We start from the raw sequence: 23,272 nt of genomic DNA on the forward strand, positions 1-23,272 counted from the left end.
TGCTGTGGCTGCAGGAACCCCGAAAATGTCACGTTACTTAAAATTTTTGGATACAGTGCATAATCGCGACCCTGTGATTTAAACTATCTTTGAACAGCAGGGCTCCTTCAGGGGTCTCAGGATTCAGAGCACTGGGAGATGCTGCTGCTGCCCCAGCTGCATGAGGGGCATTGAGAGGATGTGACACAGGAGAGGCTTCTGCACTCCCTGTCCTCCCAAATCTGGGAAATCATCTCACTGGAAAGGAGCTACAAGGTGTACAGGATGGTCAAACTGAGGAAAAAGGTTCTCTGGGATGCGAGATCCTAAAACATCTGCTTTCACCCAGGACAGAAGAGATTTTGGACAAGGGGAAGCAAGGAAAAAAAGGAAAGGAGGAAAACTGCCTCCTAATACTTGATTTGAAGAGCAAGCCTTGGGTTCAATCCTTGGGCAGAGGTTCAAGTCAGTTCTTTATCTAGACTAGTTCACCTAATCCTGGTTATCAGCTTTCTCCTCTCCTGTAGGCATGAGTTGCTGTATAGCCAAAGGGAAGAAACTTCCCAGTGAAGAAATACCAGGGAACTTGCCTCAGCTAGCTGCAGGAGTTGAAAGAATTTTCCCCTCTATTTCAGATTTCAGACACTTCTCACTGAAGCATTTTTGTTTTTGTTGTGTTGTTGTTGTTGTTGTTGTTGTTGTTGTTGTTGTTGTTGTTCTACTTTGTTTTGTTTTGTTTTTTTGGGGGGTTTGGTTTTTCTTTTTTTTTCCCCATTTATTTATTTTTAAAATTTATTTATATGCCTCTCTCAGTTTTGATGGGACTCATTAGTCTTTCAGCTGTGCCTTCTCTGCCAGCAGGGCTGCCCCAGTCTGTGCTGAGCACTCTGTGAATTCTGTGCAAAAACAAGTGCCTTCAAGGTTTTAGAGACCCTGCAATTTCTACCTGGACTGTGGTAAACTCTCATTTGTATAATTCATGGAAACTACTGAATGAAAAGGGTGCTATAGAATAGTTTCTACTACAGCAGCCTGCCCTGAATAAAACAATGGAGGTAAAATGAAGCATTTCTAGAAGAACTGGCCATCTGTCCAAACACTGCTCAGCTCCTTGTCCGAAGGCTATTTTATGGAATTTGGTGTTGAAGTGTTTGTCTGTGCACCTGTGGTTGCACACAAGGACACTTTTTCTTCCTTACATAAATATTTATACAGGAGATACTTGCACTTAATACTGCTTGTTTTCTTTTTGCTCTAGTGAAAATATTACTGTTAAAATGGAGCAGGAGAGGGTTTCTGCAGCTCCATCTGCTTCTGGAGGCTGAGCATGTTTCACTGATTATTCACTGTGGAGCTCCCATGGCAGCAGCAGTGGAGAGGAGCCCTGGCAGGAGGCTGCTGGCACAGAGCCTCCCTGGGAGGGGCCGTGGGCACTGGGGAGCACCAGGATTTTGCCTCTTTCCTTCCTGGGGAGGACAAGCACAGCAGCCCTGCGCCCTCATCCTGTGCTTAAACCACTTGGTGGATCTGAAAGAGCTGGAATTCTTGGATGTCAAACATATTTCAGTCGTGAAAATTAAGTGATGTCACAGCCCTCTGCTTACCTGGGGGGTCAGAGATGGGAGCTGTAGTGGCAGGGCTTGGATCAGGCTCCTGGGTCCCTCTCACTGCAGCTGAGAGCTGTTGTTAGCAGTTTTACAGAGCCCTGGCTGAGGTCTGCCCCTCACTGGTTCTTCCTTCAGTGCTGCCACAGTGCGGAAAATTAGAAGTGAAAAATAAAAATTAAAAAGTCTTTATTCCCTTTGGCTGAATTACAGAAACCTTATCAGATTCCTTCTAGTGATAATGGGCTCATCCTTACAGCAAAAGAGTGTAGATGGAGTTTTGTTATGAGACATGACAACAACAAAGTGAAATTTGGATAAATTTCAGTTCAAAAATGTTTTAAAAATGAATTGCTGAACTAAGAGAAAGAGCTGTGATAGAAAAAACTTAAAATTCTGTGGTCTGGTGTGGTTTTATGGACTTTAGAGGGCTCTGTCTTGTTTTCAGTTTCTCTGTGTGATTTATGAGGACACAGAACTGCTTTGCTTTATTTGGTGAATTTGGTGATTCTCTGAAAAATTATTGTGTAATGAAAATAATTTAAGTCCTTTTGATTGTAGTGCAGTGTTAATTCTTAGAAATGCAAAATATTACAAAATGAACACCTTACAGTATAATAGATATCCTGGCAATAAAGCAGCCCCTGTTCCATTATAAGTACCAGTGTTAAGTGATTGCTTCCTTTATGCTGCCTGAATTTCTAACTCTTTATTAGAAATCTGTTTAAGTAAAATCAACAAATGCAGTTTACTCCAAATATGTAACCTGCCGTTCCCTGGTGCTTGTAAGCAATCCTTAATCTTCTCTTTTCTCTTGCTGTCATCTCCAAGGGCCCTTCCTGTAATGATTAGAAGCCTTCTTCACCTTTGAGAATGACTCAGAATCACAAACAGTATATTCAGATGAAAGGGAAATGCTTGACCAGCCCGTCCTGGCAGCTCTTTGATCTCCTTGGGGCCGGAGCATCTTCCAGCCATCCCCTTGGGAAGGGGAACAAGTGAAACATTGTCCTGGGGGGCACAGAGGTCTGCATACCTCACATAGGCAGGAAAACACCCATCCCCTCCTGCGTGCTGGGCTGCATGGAAAACTGGGATTTTTTAGGGAAAAAAATAAAACAACAACATGCTCTTAATGAGCTGGCCAGTCAGTCCTAGGCCACGGCTGTGCAGGGCATCCCACAGGTGAGTGTGCAGAAGTTCTAGAGATTTCTTTGGCAAGGAAAACACTGGTTTTCTTGAATGAGACTATCAGAAAACAGAACATTCAGAGTTTAACTGGAGGTGGCAACAATCAGCAAAATGATGGGAAGGCTTGAGTACGAGGTGGTGTTTGGCTTTAATTTAGAAACATGCTGCGTGTGCAAGTTTAGATTTAGTAAGGAACTGAGAATTGTCATTTGAAGGCACAGCAGAAGCTCCTGGTGGTCAGCCTGCCCGAAAGACAAAGTTCTGATGCTTCAGATGATCCTGAATTCATGCTGTGACACCCTCTGTGTTAAGTGATTTTGAAGTATTTTCTGAAGAATTTTATTGTGGTTTCTATGTTTAAGATGTTTGATGTGCAAGAAGGACAAAGACATGATTTCACTTGACAGCTGGTGCCAGTACTAAGATCTGGGGTTTTGTTAAATCCTCCCAAATTGGAAAACCTTCAAATTATTGGACACTGAGTTTAAGGCTGAGTGAGATGGCCAAGTTCACAGAGAAAGCTCAGGGTGAGTGGGCAGTAGAACATGAATTCTGGCTCCAAGATCCTCATCTCAAATTCCAGTTTATACTGCTTTGAGACTTGCAATTATGACATTTTAAAATTACAACTGGCTGAATGCACGAACCAAACAGACCTGTCAAAGGCATCAGAGGTGATTTGCCATCTTCTTTTTCTGTTGTCTCCTATAACATGACAAAAAGATAGTTTTGTTCCCTGTACTGACTCTGCTCTTCAGTTTCTCACTCTTGCCTTGGTTAAAGTGGGGTAGAATTCTTGTTTTCTCCTAAACTTACTCTGCTTTTTGATGGAGGCCCTCTGATTTCTCTACATTGTGAAGTGCTGGTTAAGCTGATAATGAACAAATAAAAATTTAAGTGGAATGAATACATGCTGATAGACAGATAAATCTTTTTCTTGCATTTTTGCATACTTAAGGATCTGGCCTCATTCCCATTCCATTGAGGGCAGATGAGATGCCTGTGAGATTAGTCCCATATTAATGACTACAGAACATTATGTCATAGACAAGTATAACAAAAGATTGTGTCATATAGGTACTAAAAAAAAGCCAGTTACCTTCCTAAGGCAGTGCTTCAAAACCTGTTGGTTCAGCAGATCTTAAACTCGCATCAACAACTTTTTGTGCTTTTTAAAACATTTGCATTACTGAAATGGTGATTGATTTCTGCTGTGCTATTGTCCAATGTACGACCTGCTGAAAATATCCTGTGATATTGTTTTCCCCCTGCTTCTTTTGAAGCAGTTACAAAATGTAGAGATGAAATAAGATACTGTAAAATGCAATTTTGATGGATTCTGCCTGATCCACTGGTAATAAAAGGGATGCTGTTTGTGGGCTCTGTGGAGTTGGAAACATTTGGGCCCCGTGTCAGGCACAGTTTGTAAGCAATAGCCAAAGCATCAAATGCCCAAAGCCAGTCAGGAATGACTCAGGGTGTTCTCCCAGCTCATCATGCTAAAGTCCTGATGTCCTAAAGCAAAGTGGTTTTGTCTGAATGTGTGTGTAAGTCCTTATGTGCGCTTAGGCACACAAAGGAGGAGACTGATTTCTAGAAAGGCTTCCACATACAGTTATATCTGAGATTAGAGTTCATGATGGATGTCTTCAGAATATCGATATCAGGTTACTCCCCCCATCAATCACAGCATGCTTGCAACTACTTTGAAAATGAAGGTCGACAAATTAAAATGGCAAACGGGGTAAACAAGCCTTGAAGTTTAAGCTGCCTTAGAGCTGCTCAGGTGAGAGACACCAGCCCTGGGCTGGGATGCTCTGTGCTGTTCCAGAGCCAGGCTCTGCCCACAAGCAGCCAGCAGGGAGCTGCAGCCACGATGTGAGCTGGACCGTGGGGGCTCTTCTGCTGAGCTTCAGCCCCATGAGCTGAACACCAGACTGGAGAACCGAGGGGCTCCAATGGTTGCAAACCTTTAGACCACTATTCAAAACTCTCCAGAATATGTTTTGAAATACTAAGCCATTTAATTTTTGCCGTAAATTCTCAAATCCTGTTTACCTCCTTTGTTGTGGAAATAATCAGAAACTGCCTGACTGGGATCATCCAAACAGCTGCTGGCAACTGCCATCATCTCCTGCAAAGTTGATATTAGCAAGAAATAATTGAATTTCTTGTCTTTTACTACATAATTGCAACAAAAATCCCCACCCCAACACCCTACCTTAAAGGGAGGGGGAGGGCAAGGAAAGGTGCATAATTGAAGAGACAATCCCTGTCTCACACATGTAGTGACAAGCTTTATGTGATTTTTATTGCAATAATTACTGTATCCTGCTGATCAAGAATAATTATCATCACCATAGCAACTTCATATGGGAAGAGTGATTGGGGGTGGGACCGAGTGGAATGGTTCCTTGAGAGCAGCTTTGACTTGCTCGTTTGGGATGTTTCTGTGCCTCTCTTTGGGTCTTGACACATTAATGCAAATCCTCCACGTTTGTTTTGGCTCCTGCATCCAGCCAAGAAATGGGGGGTGTTGCATCAACATGAAAGCCCCAAAGTTGTGGCTGCACTTTAATTCAGGTCCTGCTTTGGCTGAGAGCTGGAAAGCAGAGCCTGGAGCCCCCGAGCTCAGAGAACATGATTTCTGTTTTGAAACCTTCTCTCCTCATGATTTCTTGCAAAATTCATTGCATGTTGATTTTTTTTTTCATTTCTTCTTTCAGTAACATTTCACCTGTGCAGAGATGATGCTATTTCAAATGCACCTTTCAGATTATTTTAAAATGAAAAATAACATTTTGAGGAATACCAGATGGCCTGGACATTTGTGAACACACAGAGCAGCCATTTTAATGGTTTGAGTAGATGATGAAAACAACTCATAAAGTTAAGATTATGCTATATGAGTTCATAAAAAGAACTTATGATATTCCAAAACATCAATATATTTTTACCAAAGTTTCCAAATTCCTCACACCAAGAGTTAAGGTGGCATAGACCCAGTGCTTTAGAGGAACCAGAAGAACAGATCTAAGGTATGTGGCAAGTTTGCAGCATGGTGCTAAAACTTTCCAGTCCTGAGGGTGCAGTCAGTTGGACTTGTTCCCTTTGGCATTGCCAAAATAACTGCTGTGAGGCAGGGCTGAGCTGAGGACAGGGGCTGGCATCCTTAAAATCTGAATTCCAGTATTTTGTCCATGAATTCCAGGTCTCTGATGCTTCCTTGGTGGTGCCACACTGGATGCTGAGTGATTTGGTGGTGGTGGAGAAGGAGATTTCTCCCTCGTTCCCTGAGAAGGACATTTCCTTCTTCCAAGTGGATTTCCCATCCCAGTGCCAGATTCACTTGGGGTGGTTATGATGCCTTGGATGGTAAATCTTGTGGGTGGGTGAGGAATGGTTTCATCCTGCCAGTCTGCAGATGTGGAGGGTCTGTAATGAATATCTCTGTGAGTAGGTTTGTCACTGGAGGAGTGACATCCCTGTCCCTCAGGGCTGCTGGGGCTGTTCCAAGGTGCCTGTCAGCAGAGGTGGGGTGAGAAATGTGCCTGCTGTGTTGAGCTGTACTGATGTGTTGAACTGTACTCATGTCCTTGTTTCTTCACTTTCTCTGTCTTCAGAAAGGGGTGGTTTGAAGTTCATTTCTAATTTTTGACCTCCTTGAGAGATCAAGTGTTCAGGACTGGCAAAACAGAGTCTGTAACTCACAGCCCAGCAGCTGGCAAGTGAAGGAAATGTTATAGAGGGATTTTTGGAAGCAGCAAAGTGCAGTAAGTCTGCAGTAAGAAAAGGACAGGTGTTCATGGTCCTCCTTTGCTGCCATGAACCTGACTCCAAGCTCCCAAGCCTTGGAAAACAGAGTATTTTGAGCTGGCCCATTGTGCAGGTATTGACTTTCTGCCTTGATTTTAAAGCCTCTCTGCACACACGGCCTAGCATTCTCCTCCTGCCTCCCCTGGCTCTGTGGCAGTGCCTGTGCCTGGCACAGCAGAGCCCCAGCACTCAGGGCTCTGCCCCTGCTCACATCCCTGCTCACATCCCTGCTCGCATCCCTGCTCACATCCCTGCTCACATCCCTGCTCGCATCCCTGCTCACATCCCTGCTCGCATCCCTGCTCACATCCCTGCTCACATCCCTGCTCACATCCCTGCTCGCATCCCTGCTTGCATCCCTGCTCACATCCCTGTTCACATCCCCAGCTCCTCTGCTGCTTTCAGGGAATGTCTCCTTTTCCCACTAACAGAAAGGGAGGGATTGGTGAGGTCTGAGAGCTGGACAGAGCCCCTGAGAGAGATGTCCCCAGGCATGGGAATGTGGTAAAACTCAGATAAAAGGGGCAGAGATTCCATATCCACCATTTCTCAGGTAACTTTTTTCTCTCTATACATTTTCTCCTTATTCTTCCCTGAGTTCTGGAGAGGCAGCAGTCCAGGAAGTGATGGCAAAAAGAAGGCAGCACTCAAATCCAGGAGCACCTCATGTCCACCTGCACATTCACCACTGCTGCCACCAACCCAACTCTATCCCCAGGGATTGGTTTGCAAGCGCTGTGGCTGTGGCAGACATTCTCATTTCAGGCTCTTGGTTCTTTTTCTGGCACTCAGTCCTGTGGCCAAGAAATGACTGCTGTGACTGGTGCAAAATTATCCTGCTCTCACTGCTTGTTAAAATCTTTCATCTCCCACTCATTTCATTTGCATTGTACTGCTTCCAAGCTGCTGTGTGGCCTTCAGGGCACTTTAAAAGTAGTATTCTAAATATACAAGTTGCTTCCTCTAAGAGCTGTTTTTCTCTCAAAATAGAAGCAGGTATCTACTGGGGAAGGCAAGATGAGCCTGGGATGATTTTTTGCCCTGTTGAGGTCTTATTTGTGTACAAAGCATTAACCTATGGAGGTCTAGAGCCTGTAAAAGTTCCGTCAAACCAAACAAGTGCTCCCTTCAGTGTGGACAATGGCCTCAGGCACAGGGTGGGATTGTTGGGGGGTCCTGTGCAGGGCCAGGGGTTGGACTGGATGGAATCACAGGAAGCAAATTCTAGTTTTAGCTACTGACAAATCACTTAAGACTTTGCTTCTGTTTTCTATAAGTAATGTAGTTATGACCTTTTACCATTTTGAATCAAAATATTTCATGTTTTTGCACTTTGACTGGTTTTTCTACCTGTTGCTCTAAATACTGGACACTAAAATGACAGCAAGAAACATTTGTAGAGTGTGACCAAATATCACATAATTAACCAATTTGCCATTGGAATGCAGAAAACAAAATGTAACAGTAAAAGACTGGTCTAGATTTCATCTGCTCAAAGTAATAATAAAGACATCAGAAGGGAAATCAGTCATGCACATATATTATTTGTGTGCACTTAAGTTGGACAGATAGGATAATGGATGTGGTATACACCAGATGTTACATTTCCTGGAAATAGATATGTTAAAGGAGCTCACAAGTGGTTGTCAATGCCCCTTTCATTACCCCATCAGTCTAAATTTATCCAGTTGAAATAAACATCTTAGTTTGTCTGAACTTGGGATTCACCTTTAAATTCTCTGTGCTACTTTTGTGTGCACAAAATAATAGTTAAAAACCCTGCCATGCAATGCTATAGTGATTTCTTAAGTCCTCTAACAAATTAAAAAGGTAGGAACTTTCTCACGGGCTCATTTTAGGGCAGGAGCAGCAGCCAGGTGGGCACAGGAATGTTTAGACACAGCCAAGGCCCACACTTTGGTGACAGTTTTGTCTTGTCCATCACAACATGCAGAAATCATCACCTCAGCTGCAATACAGCCAGCCCCCATGTCACTGCACAGCAGTGGCTGATCCAGGCCAGTCATCTGTGGAAATCCCTACTGCACATGCACATAACATTTGGAATTGCTTTTAGAGACATTTTCTTCAAAAGAAGCCAATAACTAGGCTACCTTAAGGGTTAAAAGCACTCTATAGTGCATGATAGGGACAGTCATGTAGTTGCATGATATGAATGTGATAGTTTACCAAGGTAGTAGTTGGTCGTGTTTTTGCAGACAATTAAAAAAAAAATCAATGAAGCTGAGGAAGAAATACTATCAAGGTGTCCATGCCTTCAGCATTCCATGGGAATGGCTGCTCAGCAGCCCAGAGAGCTGGAAGCACACACTGTGTTTGCACAGGGAGCTCTACAAAAAGGTGTGTCTTCAGCTCTGGGACTGCTTCTTTATGCAATTTATCCTGTGCAGGTTTCAAGCATTCACAACTGCACATGTTTATGCCCTCTGGTGACTCTTGCCCCACTGGGCATAGTGGGACTCTACTATTTATATGGACATGAGGTGTGACCTCTCTTTGGAGACCCCTGCAGCCTCCTCTGAGGAAGGGGAGGAATTTGTGCTGCTGTTGAGCTTTGTTTTCAACACCAGGAATCCTTTATTAGAAATGCCAGCCAGGAGGGGCAGCACACCTGGGTTATGTGACCTTGTGAGCAATGGTCTCCTCAGTTTAGCACTCAATCTGATAAAGAATAGGATGAGGAAGAGGATGAGGAATGGGATGAGGAATAGGATGAGGAATGGGATGAGGAATGGGATGAGGAATAGGATAAGAAGTAGCTGCTGCTGACATCACCCTGCTGGACAATGAAGGACTGGACACTGCTCCATCTGTTTGATGTCTGCAGGGCTTTCACCCCAGGCCAAGGAAAAGATGGCTTCAGCAGTTCTGGCTAATGATGGCGGTGCTCTCAGTGGGTTTGGGGTGCTAAGGAGCCCTTCACTGAAATAAGGAATAGGATCTGAATAAAGGAGGAGTCTGAAGAAGGAAGTACATTTGAGCTGGACAGAGACTTTGGAGTGTGTGGAATGCACTTGTCAGCAGTTATTTTTGTGCCAATAAGTTAGATAAGTGTTACTGTTTACATACCAATTTGCTCTGTTATTGAATAATTTCTGTAGTAACCACGGCAACAGTTCCATCACATGATAAATTAATTACTCCAAAGATACACATCTTCATAAAGGAGCTTTGTATCATTAGGTTGTGCAGATGCTTGGAAAATTTAGTACTTTCTTAGTTGGGAGATAGATCCAGTAAATAAACAAAATCATCCCAGACTTCAGGCTCAGCCACAACTTGTGTGTGGTATAAGAAATCTTCCCCCTGACTGGACTAGGGTTTAGATCTAGTTTTAAGATCTGCTTAATAAAACCAAGCTCTTGAATTTCTTTTCTGCCTGTTCCATTCATGTAGATCTGAGCAGAAGCCCCCAGGCAAGAGAAGACTTGGCATGGGGTGGGCAGAACAAGGTGAGGGTTTGTCTTTCAATCCATTGTAAAGCCCATGGTACAGGGTTAGAGAAAAGGCAAGGGGACTGCTGAGCTTTGGCTTCTCATGGTGATTTTTCATGGAACAAGTGCCATGAACTCCCATGCCAGGAAAACTGAACTTGAGCTACTCAACCTCAAAGCATCTCATTGTATAGAGGAATGAGGCTTCCAGAGATCCACGGTCAGGAGATTACAACCTCCTGAAAGTGCTGGAGATTTTAATTGACTCGTTTCTGCAGCAAAACCCAAAAATGTGGCATAAATATTTTCCTCCTGTTTTGATGGTTTTAGAAGGTAAAGAAAAGCAAAAAACATGGCAGGAGAGCAGAAGGCTTAGGTCTAAAGTGACCTGAGGATATTAATGAAGATCAGTGTTTGTAGCTGGAATAAAATGGACCATCAGGGTCCAAGTCAGGGTGAGAAGGGCTGCAGCTGGAGATATTTGTAGGTCAGGAGATTTGATTTATCTTCAAGATAGCAATAAAGGGTAGATGTAGAACTCTCAGATTAGGTGGGAAATACCTGTCAAAAGAGGTTGTGAGTCTTCATCACTGCTGGGTCTCTCAGCCATGGTGCACTGTCCTCCTCTGAGCTCTGCTAGAAACGCAGGCTGTGGAGTTGAGTGGAAGAATCAGCAACAATCTACAGGTTCTGCCTGTTAAAGGGCCTTGCTCTGTTCCTGTGCTCTCCTGCTCAGACTGTATGCAGAATGTTCTGTGACCTGTCTGAGTGGGTGCTGTTGTAGCCCTGGCTGGGTTTGCAGCATCCTGATAAAGAACTTGCTGACACACCTGCGATAGGTATCTCCCAGACTGTTAGAACTTGATTTCAGTGTACCAAAGCCAATTAGCTATCTACTTATATTACAGATAAGCTACTTAATAGATCTAAACTTTTTTCCCCCTTTTTGCTACTTGTGATAATTTTGAAAGTCAAAAGCTTTTCTGAAATTAGTGTAAGAATTTCATAATGATTGAAATCAAGGAATTTTTGTAGCATGTACAATGCACAGCATGGTAGGATTCTGAAGCTGTTGCATTAGGTTTCTTCACACACAGTAAAATTGGCAATATTCTGTCCAAGAGAAGAAAAGGTACAAAAGGGGAACAAAAAAGCCAAAATTAAGAAGTTCAAGGTGTTTAATTTTATGGAATCTGTGAAGAAATATATCTTCAAAATCTTCAGAGTAAAAGAGAATGTGGAAGCAGCTCTATAATTACTCCAATCAGAAAGTATGCCAACAAAAAAGGAACAATTAGTGATGTTTCCCAGGCAGTAGATATTTCTCCTTACCTGAGTGATCTATTGCAGAGATATGTAATTATGTACACATAATAATAGGTTGGGTAACTCTATCCCTGTCAAAAAGGGAAGAAAATCCATCCTATTGATAATTGCAGGTTTCTCTGTGTCTCACTTCTTTCCATCCTCCTTTTCTTCTCATCAGATTCCTTAAACATGCCTGGCTTCGGGCTCACCATACTTTAGGTTGAGTCAATGGACATGTTTACATCTTCCACTCCAGCCCAGGACCTGGAGGTTCCTCCAGGTGTGGATCTGCTGCCCTTGGGGTGTCCATGGGGACAGGAGGCTGCTGACCAAACCCTGTCCACTAAACACTGCTGGAGCAACCTCTGTGCCCTGCTGGCTTCCATGGCCAGAGGTGTCAGAAGCAGCCCCTGGTGGAGCACGGGCTGGAGCAGTGCCCCAGGTCACCTGGGCTGTGCTGCCCATTCTGGAGCAGCATCTGCTGGTGCTGCTCCTGGAACATGGATGGATGCTGGTGAGGGTGGCTGGGTCTTGTCTGTATCTCAGCCCTCAGCCACGGAGCAGCTGCAGCTCTCCTCAGTCAAGCCAGATTTGAACTGTATTTCATGAATTTGAAACTGAAATCTGCAGCTGTTTGCATTGTAAACTGAAAATCTAACTGGTTCATGAGAGGAACAAAGACCTTCCCTTTGTATTGCTCATAACAGTGGGTTCCTTTCCAAGAAATGATATTTCACTTTTGTTTTATGATGATGAAATGAAGCTATCTTCAAATAAATCAATCAATAAATAGAGGAATAAACCACCCATACAATGTCACATTTAGAGCAGAAGTCAATTTTCACCTTTGCAGATCCAGAGCCCCTCAGGAGGCCAAGAGCTCCAGCCTCTCCTTGCAGAGCAGGACTGGGCTTCACTTGCACCCTGTCTGTGCAGAAGGACAGACCAAGCCCCGAGTTCCCACAGGACCTGCCGAGCCGGAGCCAGGGCAGCTGTCCCAGCGCCCATGGGCTCTGCCAGGCTGGCAGCTGGAGCTGTGCCCACATCCCACATCCCTGCAGCCCCAGGACCCTGCCCTGCCCTCCTGCAGCCCCAGGACTCTGCACTGCCCTCTGTGCTCATGCACAACTGCTCTGATTTGCATCTGCTCAGCAGTTTGGACTAAAGAGTGACCACTGACAGTGCAGTTCTGCATAGAGAGCTTAGGTATGAGAGACACAGGTTTATCTAGAGGATATTATTAGCTAATTATGACTTACTTCCCTTTTTAAAGACTAATAACAATATGTAATGAAAGAGATTAGGTATTTTTGATCTTTGCCATTCACTTGGATTTGTCCCAGTACATTCTTTTAACTGGAAGTGTCATCTGTGAACATGTGAAGTATTTTTCACTTTCCAGAACAAACAATGAGCAAGTCTAGTGATTATTTAGCATATTAGCTTTTCCAGAACAAGCGAGTATTCTAATGCTTATACAAATTTCTTGTTTGAAAAAAGACGCAAAGCTGTAGTACCACTAAACCAAAAGCCAGCTTTTCAAAAATGTAAAGAACAAGGGAGGCTTCCAAATCCATACCTACTTCTTGAAAAGATCTATTACCAATACAAGATTGTTACAGTGGCTTCAGAAATAAATTACACAAAGAATACAAATTGTATTTGTTTTACAAAGTGACAGACAAAAACAGAGATGGGAGTTTTATTCACAAGTTCCTTGCAGTTTGATTCTCTCTGCTCACCTTTACATTAACAGACTGTTAGGATTCCAAAGCCAGGAGCTGTCAGCTGTTTCCAGGAGGGTTTTTAGACCTCTTGTTACATGATCCAGTAGCAGGGATTTTCCTCTGAGCAGGGCTCCATTCCCAGAGAAGTACATCCTTGTGTAGGACATCTTAAAAAACATTATTTCAGATAAACACAGCAGTGGAGACTCAGCTGGGTTCTAATATCCAACAGCACAGTGATCTTTGCTGCCTAAAAGCAGTTTATGGCTCCCTAAATTTGTTCAAATAAGTAAGCATCATCTTTCAGAAAATTACCTACAGAATTCAATATAGATTATTAGAAGACAGATCATATAAACAATATAATAGTGTACCTTTCATCCCCATAATCTCTGTCCCTCCGGTGTATTTAGATAACTGACTCAAAATGGCCATAACCAGACTCAAATCTTTTTGGAGAGAGCCAGGATCTTTGTTCCTGCAGCTATTTCTGCCTCTTTTTCCTTTTGTCACCAACAAAAAAGTAAGCCAAGAATCTTATTCTTCTGAATTCCCAAACTTCTTGCTCTGAATGCAGTTCCTTCCATTACTACCAAGATACCAATCTACACTTGCTCTGCTACTGTCAGCAGTGGCTCCCACCCCTGCAGCCTGCAGAGAGGAGACTTTGCCATCTCTCTGCACAATTCAGACTTTGTTTCTCCCAGCAGAGAAATGGCTCCTTCGAAGGTGCTGCACTCTCAGGTATGTTCACTTTCCTGTAGAGTTTTTGCCTCCTGACAAAACCACTCGGTGATTCTGCTGGAAAGGTCAGCCCCACCTTGTGACTTGCTGGTCGTTACTCTTCTGGGTACATCCACACCTTTAATTCACAGAGAAATGAGCCCATTTTGCCCTCTAACCTCGGGATTACAGTTAGAAGTTAATTCCAGTGATTCTTCTTGACTTGGAGGGTCTTGCACTGACTGTGTCTCCTAGAGGTTGACAGTGAAATTCTGGCAGTAGCATTTGGCAATGCAGACAGCATCGATGGGGGCTGAAAGATACAGTTCAGCATGGAGAAAAAATAAATTCATTACAGCTCACTCAAGTGAAGATTGAACTGTCTGTCATCTTCTAGTTACTGTTTGCTCTGTAATGCCTTTTGATTTTTTTCCTGTTTTGATATAAAAGCCACATGACATGCAGGAAATAATGCCAAGGTATTTATAGGGAAGATGTTTTGATAAGAATCCAATCAAGAGTTTCTGTCATCCTTTACTTCAGCTTTTAAGCCCTCCGAGTACAGTGTAACCTCCAAATAAAACATGCTGTGGTGAAGTTCTCTTCTGACAAACCATGCTAAGGTTTGGTTCATTGTAACACAATAAAGAAATCTTTAAAAACCCATAGGACAAGCTATACTCCTGGACTCCTGGGGAAACACTTTTTAATTCCCTGCTGGAGGGAGGTGGTTTTAATTTGTTTTCACATCTGAGGGACAAACAGGAATTGAACTGGTATCATTGCTCCCCAGAGACGTTGTGCCTTTCCCATCCCTGGAAGTGTCCAAGGTTGGATGGGACTTGAAGCACCCTGTGACAACTAGAAGGTGTCCCTGCCATGGCAGGGGGTGTCACTGGATGAGTTTTAAGGTCCCTCCAACCCAACCCACTCCAGGATTCTGTGACTCCCTGTATAATGGAGCCCATGTATCAAATCTCAGGATGGCAGGAGGAAAAGCAAATTCCAGCTGAATCAGACACTTCATGCCCAGCTGAGTTATTTGTGCTGCAAAGGGTTCATGTTCACTGACGATTTCTAGGGAGAAAAATAGGAGAAAAATGCCAGCTTTACAGATAGAGAACGAATGCAGTGGGTGTTAACTCTTTGTGAGCCAGAGCTGGGTCACAAAGTAAAGCACAAAGTTGGTTTGGTAGGAACCAACTGTCCCACAGAATCAGAAGATGTCATTGGGGTTCCAGTAACAGAAGTGAAGCTGGTGAAGGGTCTGGAGAGTCAGTCATGTGAGGAGCAGCTGACAGAGCTGGGGTTGTTCAATCTGGAGAAAAGGAGGCTCAGGGGGGATCTTCTCACTCTCTCCAACTCCCTGGCAGGAGGGTGCACAAGGAGAAGTATAGGTTGGACATCAGGAGGAATTTCTTAGTGGAAAGCATTGTCAGGCATTGGACAGAGCTGTCCAGGGCAGTTGGGGGAGTCTCCATCCCTGGAGGTGTCCAAGGACATCCTGGATGTGGCAGTCAGTGCTCTGGGCAACAAGGTGGGGTTGGGCACAGGATGGACTTGGTGGTCTTGGAGTTCTTTCCCAGCATTAATGATTCTGGGATTCTGTGGAATCCAGTCCTCCCACAGAGGGGAAAGATCAGGAACCTTCCACTGCCCTTGCAGCCCCAAGATTTCTTAGAGGTTGAATTTCCCACAGAGTGAACATATCCTAGGTCCTCTGCCACCACCCAAACCCAACCCCAAACAGGGTAACTACACGTGAAACACGCAGTGCTGGGATGCTGCAGGTGCTCAGGAGTCAGGTAGGAAGTTTTGTCATCACCAAACTCTTGTTTACACAGAAAAAAAAAAAAAAAAAGGAAAAAAAAAAAAGAAATATTTGTTTGAATTCAAACTGAACCTCTGAAACAATTAAGTGGAGCTGAGCAAATTCATAAAACAAAGACTAATGACACGTCCCCCACACTGCTTGGCTGTATGCCCCCATTGATTGACTGGTAGAAAGTTACAAGCATTAAGTTGGTATTTTTCATTACTTGCCATGAAATATGAGGATTTCTTACCATTCCCTCTGCCTTATTCTTGTAACCAAAGCCACCCATTCATTTCAAGAAATCATTATTTATTTGTGTGCAGGAAAGAATCCAGGCTACTTCACAAATGCCAGAGCTCCCTCAGTAGCCTGGATGCTGTTACCATTCACCTTTTCCGTGTGTGTCCCTGAAATTTGTCTGAACTCAGCAGGAAAGGACAATCCTGCAACAATGCACTTGTAGGCAAGAGGAAAATCCCAGCTTTGTTTGCAACAAGTGTTTCATGATTGTTTCTCAGTGTTTTTCTACCCTGAGTGAACCAATGGGTGTTCTCAATGGTGTGTGCATGCACCAGTTGGGTTTTAGTAAAGCCTGTTCTAGCGTCCACCTTAAATTTTATTCAGAATAACAAGAAGAATGAAGTTGTGGATATAACCCTGAAGGCAACTACATGTGAAGTCATTTATCACGAAAAAAAATGTGAGGAATGTTGAAAATAAAGTTAACGTTCATAGTCATATTTTCATTTTTTTAACCTGTAGTGCTAAAGGCATTTCTCTTTGTTCTCTAAGCATTTTCCTTTCTTTTTATTCTTTATTTGTTTGATGCAAGACATTATAATGTATCCAAAAGCAACTTGAAACTATTCCTCTAAATGTGAGAACCGTGTAAACCGTAAAAGAATAGAAAGAACCATCCATCTTCCTGTTTTCCTCTCACCTTCCCCCAGCCAGAGGTTTAGTTGCTGCCTTGTAATACATCAAAAACAATCTCTGGTGCCAAGGTCTGAGTTGCCAGAGCCACTCTGGTTACTTGTCATGGCACAAATGCCCTTGAAGTAGTCAAAGCCAGGGCCATGATGGGACAGAGGTGCAACTTCTGTCAGATACAGGGACAGCAGCCTGGCACCTGCAGCTGGCAGCCAGATCAGCAGTCTGGAGGGGTTCTTGTAGTGGTATTATTTATTATTATTATTATTATTATCATCACAAATGATGGTAGATTCCCTGCAGGGCAAGGAGGGGTCTGGGGTGGTTTTTCTTGTGGTCCCACTTAGAAGAATGGCTGCAGTGAGAGGCTGATTGTCAGTGTGAGCTGTACTCTCCTAGAGTGCACATGTCTGGGTGTGCTCCCTTACTTCCCAGTGCAACAATTCCCCTCCCTCAGCCTCTCAAATCCTCCCAGCTGGCTGGGAAGAACCACATCTGAGTGTTCTGTCCAGAGCTGCCAGGTATGCTCTCAGCTGTATGTAGAGGTGGCAGGGATGCACAGAGGTGCTGTGAGATCCGGCTGAGTGCAGCCTGGAGGAGGAGGAGGAGGAGGAGGAGGGGGCAGAGCTGGGATACTGCAGCGGTCTGGTGTGGAATGAGTGTGAAGAAAGCACGGAGCTGCCCCCCAGAAGCCGTGGTTCTCCCAGCCAGGCCCATGGTTTTAAAGTGGAGCTGCTGTCATGTGCACCCTGGTGTGGAAAGACCCCACAGCCCGGGGCTCTATCTGGAGAACAGAAAATTGGTTGTGCAGCCGTGAAGTCGGAATTACAAATCAGAAAGCCTCGGGATTAAGATTCCGAAGGAGTAGAGTTTAATTACAACAAGCTCTCTCAAGCATTACCGCACCACTTGCAGCAGTGTACACAACACTAATCTGTGCTAACAGCCTGCCCTACAAGTTGTTCTGCCATTTGGCAATTCGGGCTTGGAAATGTGTTCTGCTGCCTGGGCTGGCTCCTGGGCAGCCAGCAGAGACCCAGCTCTGGGGGGCTCAAGGCACCCAGCTTGTCCTGGGGGCTCAGCTTTTAACCACTGTGGGGATGGAGCAGGAGCAGGAGGTGCTGGAAAAGCCTGGAATTGTTCACGCCCGGGATCGCTCGGCGTGTCTGAAGTGTGCAAAAGCAGTAGCTGGAGAGCTGGTGGCTCAGGGCAAGCTCCAGCTGACTGTGTTCCAAGTCAAACACAATAAGCTGTAAACCCAATGGAATGTGAAAAAAATTCATACCTTAGTGAACCGTAAACAGAATCATGAATGATAAAATTTAATCAAAATGTAACATTGCCTTCGGGATTCAGATCCAGTGTCTTTTGATGATTAGCAGGATTATCAAATGTAGATGCTCTTTTGAATACCATAATGTTGTAACGTTGCACTTTATGGAACATCAATGCCAGAAATAATTTAACACCTGCACATAAATCATTTTGCAATTATCTTTTGGGAATTATTTTATCTTAATCTTTTTATTTTGTTCCAAATAAAATTAGAGAGGAACACTGAAAGATGACACTAGGTGAAACAGAGGAAGGATAGGAGCACTGTCAGGTTATATAAACTAAGCTAAATGTCTGTTTTCTATTATTTAATTTTTAGATTGACATGCAGCTTTGGCTAAGGACTGTAAAACAGAATTGGTTTGTGTGTATGTACATATAGTTAATTAAATGAAGGTTTAACTCAAGATTGAAAATACACGTACTGTGCTCTTTAGCATTAACAACAGGTATATTAAGGCTGGAAAACCTTGAACCTGTTGATCCTCCTTTCCCTAAAGCAAAACAGCCACCTAAGTTTGGGACTTAGAAGATTATCAGTCAGGAGTTACAAAAACTATTCTCTGATCAGGGAACAGAAAAGAATCAAAGTTAATTCTTCCTCACCTTGTGGGGAGCTGGGGGTACAAACCCCTGTGCAGCCAGAGAGGAAAACTGCCCCAGGTAACTTCCAAAGTGGTGCTGGGTGGGTCACTGGTGTTAATAGGAACTGGGGCTAAATCCCATCAATCCTTTGAAAGCTGAACCCCCCATGCTGGGAGGATGTAATGATGGGCTGTGTCCGCAGAACAAAATAAGACAGAAATAAATTATTGCATTTGGGTGCACTTGGATTGTGTTCCAGCATCTGACCAGCTTTATCTCAGCAGTGTTTTGAAAGGGAATTCTTGAAACCCTATTGCCAACAACTTTGCTTTCTGCTCTGAATCATCACTGCGGAGTAAAATCTCCAGCATGTAATAGTGACAGTAATGATAAGCAAGCAAACTGTGACAGCAACAATGTAGATGTCACTTTATATTAGGCCAAAAGAATGACAAAATGCCTCACTCAGGGTGTCAGTAACCAGTGGGCCAAGTTCTGCCTCAACAGATTTTCATGTGAGCTCCTGCAAACATATGAAATACCAGCAACTGGCTTGTATTTTTGTATAAATCCTTGTAATTTTCTGTACCTGTTTGTCGTTGGAAAGTTTTCCCCTGTGTGCACGGGGAGTGTCAGCAGGCTGTGCAAAGCTCACCTTCCTATCTGCCAGCAGGAGCTAAAAACTGAGCCTTGGGGATTCTTTTGAAAAAGAAAAAGAAAAAAAAATTACTGGTCTATTTACTAATTTCAAACAGTGGAAGGGTGAAATTAAACAGGTAACTCAGGAAATGCTGTGAGCTCTTTGGATGGGAGTTCCCCATGGATGTGACAAGGAACAGCCCTCAGTGAATAGCACAGCCTTTATCCTAGGGCTGTGCTCCTGGTCAAAATTTGACCAAAGAAATTCACAACGGTGGAAATAACTGTGCCATTTTAGTGTGATTCAAGGATTTATTATGTTATTTTTTCCTTCCTAGTGTATTTCCATACCTGTGTGTTCCTTCCAGCTCAGGACATGTTATGGTTCTGTGATTCATGCAAATGTTTCAGTCTTGTCTTGGGAGAATTCAATATTTCTGCCCAAGAGAAAACCTTGCATTGAGATATTTCAGTAGGTCTGAGCTTGGAGGAAGAGGTTTTTGAAAGTCAAAGGGAAGGAAAGTTTCGGTGTAAATATTGTTCAGGCTGGACAATATTGTGTTTAGAAAACAAACACTTCACTTTCTCTGATGGGTCTGCACAGAGGATGAAGCCACACACTAAGCAACCAAATTTTCAAAAATGCAGAAGACTTTGTTAAATAAAGATAAGCAATGCACTGGACTAAACAAAAAAGATTTTGGTGTTTTGGTTTTGCTTGTTGGGCTTTTATGTATATTTCTTTAAAGCTGTAATAATACATGTGCACTGGAGTGCTGTTAAAAATGTTGGCATCTGTTATCTTAATTTCTGATTGATTTTCTAATCAAGTGATCCTAAATAATATTCCCTTTAATTATTATTAGCAATTATTAGCAATTATTTTGGCATTTGCTCACCAGTACTGAGCAGGTTCAGCTGCTTGGCCTTTCAGTAATCACTTTCAAGTCTATTTAGATACAAACACTGATGCTCCTACATCTTCAAACCTGGAGAAAGGTTAGAAAGAATAAAGATAGGGTGATCTCCTTATATAGGAAATTAAGTGTAGCCCTGGCTTCCTTTAAAGTTCTTTGCCTTCACTGTATAACACAACATATGGGGCAGTAAAATTCAATGTGAGAAGGTGGGGAGAATGTTTTAATAAGGCTCATAATAGGGATTCTGATCAATTCTAGATTTTAAGAATGTAACATGAACCCAACTACTATTAACATAAATTATGCAAATCGCTGATCAGGGATGGAATCATTATGCCACACTGACTATAAAGTAAAAGCACAGAAAAGCTTTTGTAATTTGAAATGGAAATTAAACCAAGCGAAAGATGCTCCATACCCATGGGATTTCTTCACAGTATCAGTGCAGGAATTAAAAGGTTGCTTCAGTTCTTTATGTATCCCACTAGGACTTTGACAATGTCTTAGTTTACTATCACAATGTCTGCACTGAAATTCAGGAATGGGCTTCACTGTCCAGATTTGATTTCCCCCACCATCATTTACATTCTCACAAAATCTGAGAGGCACTGCAGTGTGGAAAAATGGTGGTGAACGTTTGAAGGATCTGACTGAGCTCTGAAACATCTCTGAACAGTCCTTGAGGAGAACAGTGAAGGGACTTAAGAATAGAGCTCTGTTATCAGCTTGAGTGTCTGGATCAGAGTCGTAGGTCAGCTGTGGTCACTTCTGGAATTGCTCTGGAAAGTTTAGGGTGCTTTGGGTTTTGTTGGAAGTGATAAGAAGTCACCCTGAAGCTTTCCATGGAGATGATGTTCCTGTAGCTGCAACCTCTAATTAAAATCAGCAGGTAGGGAGGCTGTGGGGCTCTTGTTTGTGAGGTTGTTACTCCAGCATGGATATTTCCGTGTGTTTATACCTGCAGTGATGTTCCTGACACACAAATCAGTGTTCAGAGCTGGTGGAAGTTTCTCAGCACTTGTTTAGATTTCATTGACTGTAACATTCTTTAACAAGAATAACATAAATTATTCTTATGTAACAGATGGAAATGGAGGCCTGGAATATCACTGAGTGTCACTGTTGGAATGCTGAACAAGAAGGATGCTAAGAGAGGCAGAGCAGAGCTCGCTGTGCTGCCTTGGGGTGCGTGGCTGCCCAGTGAGACCCCGGGTGCAGCAGCTCCCAGCCCTGCTCAGTGGAACACCACAGTTTGCTCTCCCTGTGCTCCCTGCAGTGTGCCAGAGGCAGCAGGGCTGCTCTCCACATACCAGCCCTCCCAGAGATGTGCCTGGGCAGCACTAGAGTGTGTTTGTTCTGATTTAGCAACTATGTGAGGCAGCAGCAGAGCTGTGGAGAGCTCTACAGGGCTGGAGTGCTGGACAGAGAGGAGATGGGTGACCTGAGCTTCACAGGTCACCTATGCACCATCCTGGACACGGAGCTGTCTTTGCAGACTCCCTAGAAAACCCACTGGGGCCCACCAGAGAGGAGGGACGTGTTCTGGGGCTGGTACTCTGCCCCCCTGGACAGTTGCCCAAATAGTTCCCTACTTTATTAACAGGCAGTGTTATTTGTCAATTCATCCCACAGCCTCCAGCCCAGGAATTTTGTTGGGGATGCAGAAGGGAAAAGTGAAAAGATCATGTAAAAAAATCACTCCATGAATTGAAAGCTTTGACACTAATAATGATCCTCTCGCTGTGATATCTGGTACCTAACCAAAGTTGTGTCAGAGTGCACACAGGCGAGAACTGGGAGCTATAAAATCTCTCTCTCTGGGCTTTGGGTTTTCACATGTGTTTGGTTTGAGGCAAGTGGGTACATGAAAAGAACCACAGAAAGTTGCATTTAGTAGTCAGGATACGTTAGGCTCTTGAATCATTTACACTAAAGACATTTCGAAGTGTTAGCTTCTTACTTAAGGAAAGGTTTAATAAATTGCATGTAAAATATTCCCATGCTTATTCTACAGTTGCCTCACTTGACTGTAAAAAGGCACTTCTTGAAACAGAACGCCAAACTGAGCTGCTCTCATTTATCATATCTCTGGAAGTTAGTGGCATTTCTTTCTCTCTCATTTCCTGGAAGAAGCAGAAGGAAAAGCCCTGATTGCAGGTTAAACAGTGTGCATCCTCTAACTGCTGCACCAAATTGTGCTTAATGCATTTACTTTGAATCCAAAGCCTGGAGGTTTTAACTCTGTGTGCCTTGAAATGAAAGTACACTCTGGTGATGAAGAAGGCATTTGCCTTCAGGTTGGGAAAAATTGAAGCTCACGTCATCTCGGCATGATTAGAGCTGGAGTGTACTGCTGACCTGGGGGCATGCAGCAACAGGCAGCAGGCACAGGCATAGCCAGTTCATTCTCTGCCTCTTGAGAACGAGGCTGTAGCACGGTGAAAATCCCTCCAACAAGAATAATAAAGATCATAATTATTAAGTAACCAAGGGATAAAAATATTTGGGAGTGTCATTACAGTGCTCACAGTGCTCAGAGTATGGGGTGTGTTCAGGGGCATAGAAATAAATTGTATTTAATCAATATAAAATTAAAGGTCAGTCTTAGGAGTGAGGCTTAGTTTAAGGGAATTATACCACTCTTACAGGCTTGCAGAGTTTGCGCTTCAATTAAGCAGTGTAAGTGTGAAGAATCAGGTTATAAACTACAGAAACTCTATCCTAGTACCAATTATTAAAGTCAGTAGTAGTGTAAACACCTTGGCCCTCTGCCTGGCCAGACTAATTATCAAAGTAATAACACTGTGATATTTCCACAGTAAAACTGAATCCTTGTAATAATCCCCAGACCTGATTCCACATCAATATACTACTCATTCATTTTCTGTTCCCTCCCCTTGCTTTCCTTCACAGTAGTTTCTAGAAGGACTCCCCATCCCTGGCAGTATCCAAGGCCAGGCTGGACAGGGCTTGGAGCAGCCTGGGACAGTGGAAGGTGTCCCTGCCCATGGCAGGGGTGGGACTGGATGGGTTTTAAGGTCCCTCCAACCCAACTCAGTCTGCGATTTATAATAAATATTTGCACTTGTGGGTTGCCTAGTTAGAGTTTGCAAAGGCACAAGTGGGCTGGGGTTAATTAATAGTAATTGAGCATGACCTCAAACTCGAGTCTTCAATACATTTGAAGAGATGAAAAGGGAGTTATGAATCTTCTGTGAAGAATAATATCACAAACAAGGAGGAT

The 23,272-nt window shown here is 43.4% G+C and overlaps 1 protein-coding gene across 1 annotated transcript in view; it reads right to left on the reverse strand.

Annotated features, from left to right (window-relative positions):
- Positions 1-22,352, reverse strand: part of LOC121333294 (histone H1-like) — an 86,264-nt gene extending 63,912 nt beyond the window's left edge. The window contains 1 exon segment of the mRNA XM_041399520.1: positions 22,348-22,352. Within this exon segment, the coding sequence (XP_041255454.1) occupies positions 22,348-22,352 (5 nt within the window).
- Positions 22,353-23,272: the final 920 nt, after the last annotated feature.

This window comes from Onychostruthus taczanowskii, unplaced genomic scaffold (assembly GCF_017590055.1).
Source record: "Onychostruthus taczanowskii isolate IOZ18803 unplaced genomic scaffold, ASM1759005v1 scaffold162, whole genome shotgun sequence".
Taxonomy (NCBI): domain Eukaryota; kingdom Metazoa; phylum Chordata; class Aves; order Passeriformes; family Passeridae; genus Onychostruthus; species Onychostruthus taczanowskii.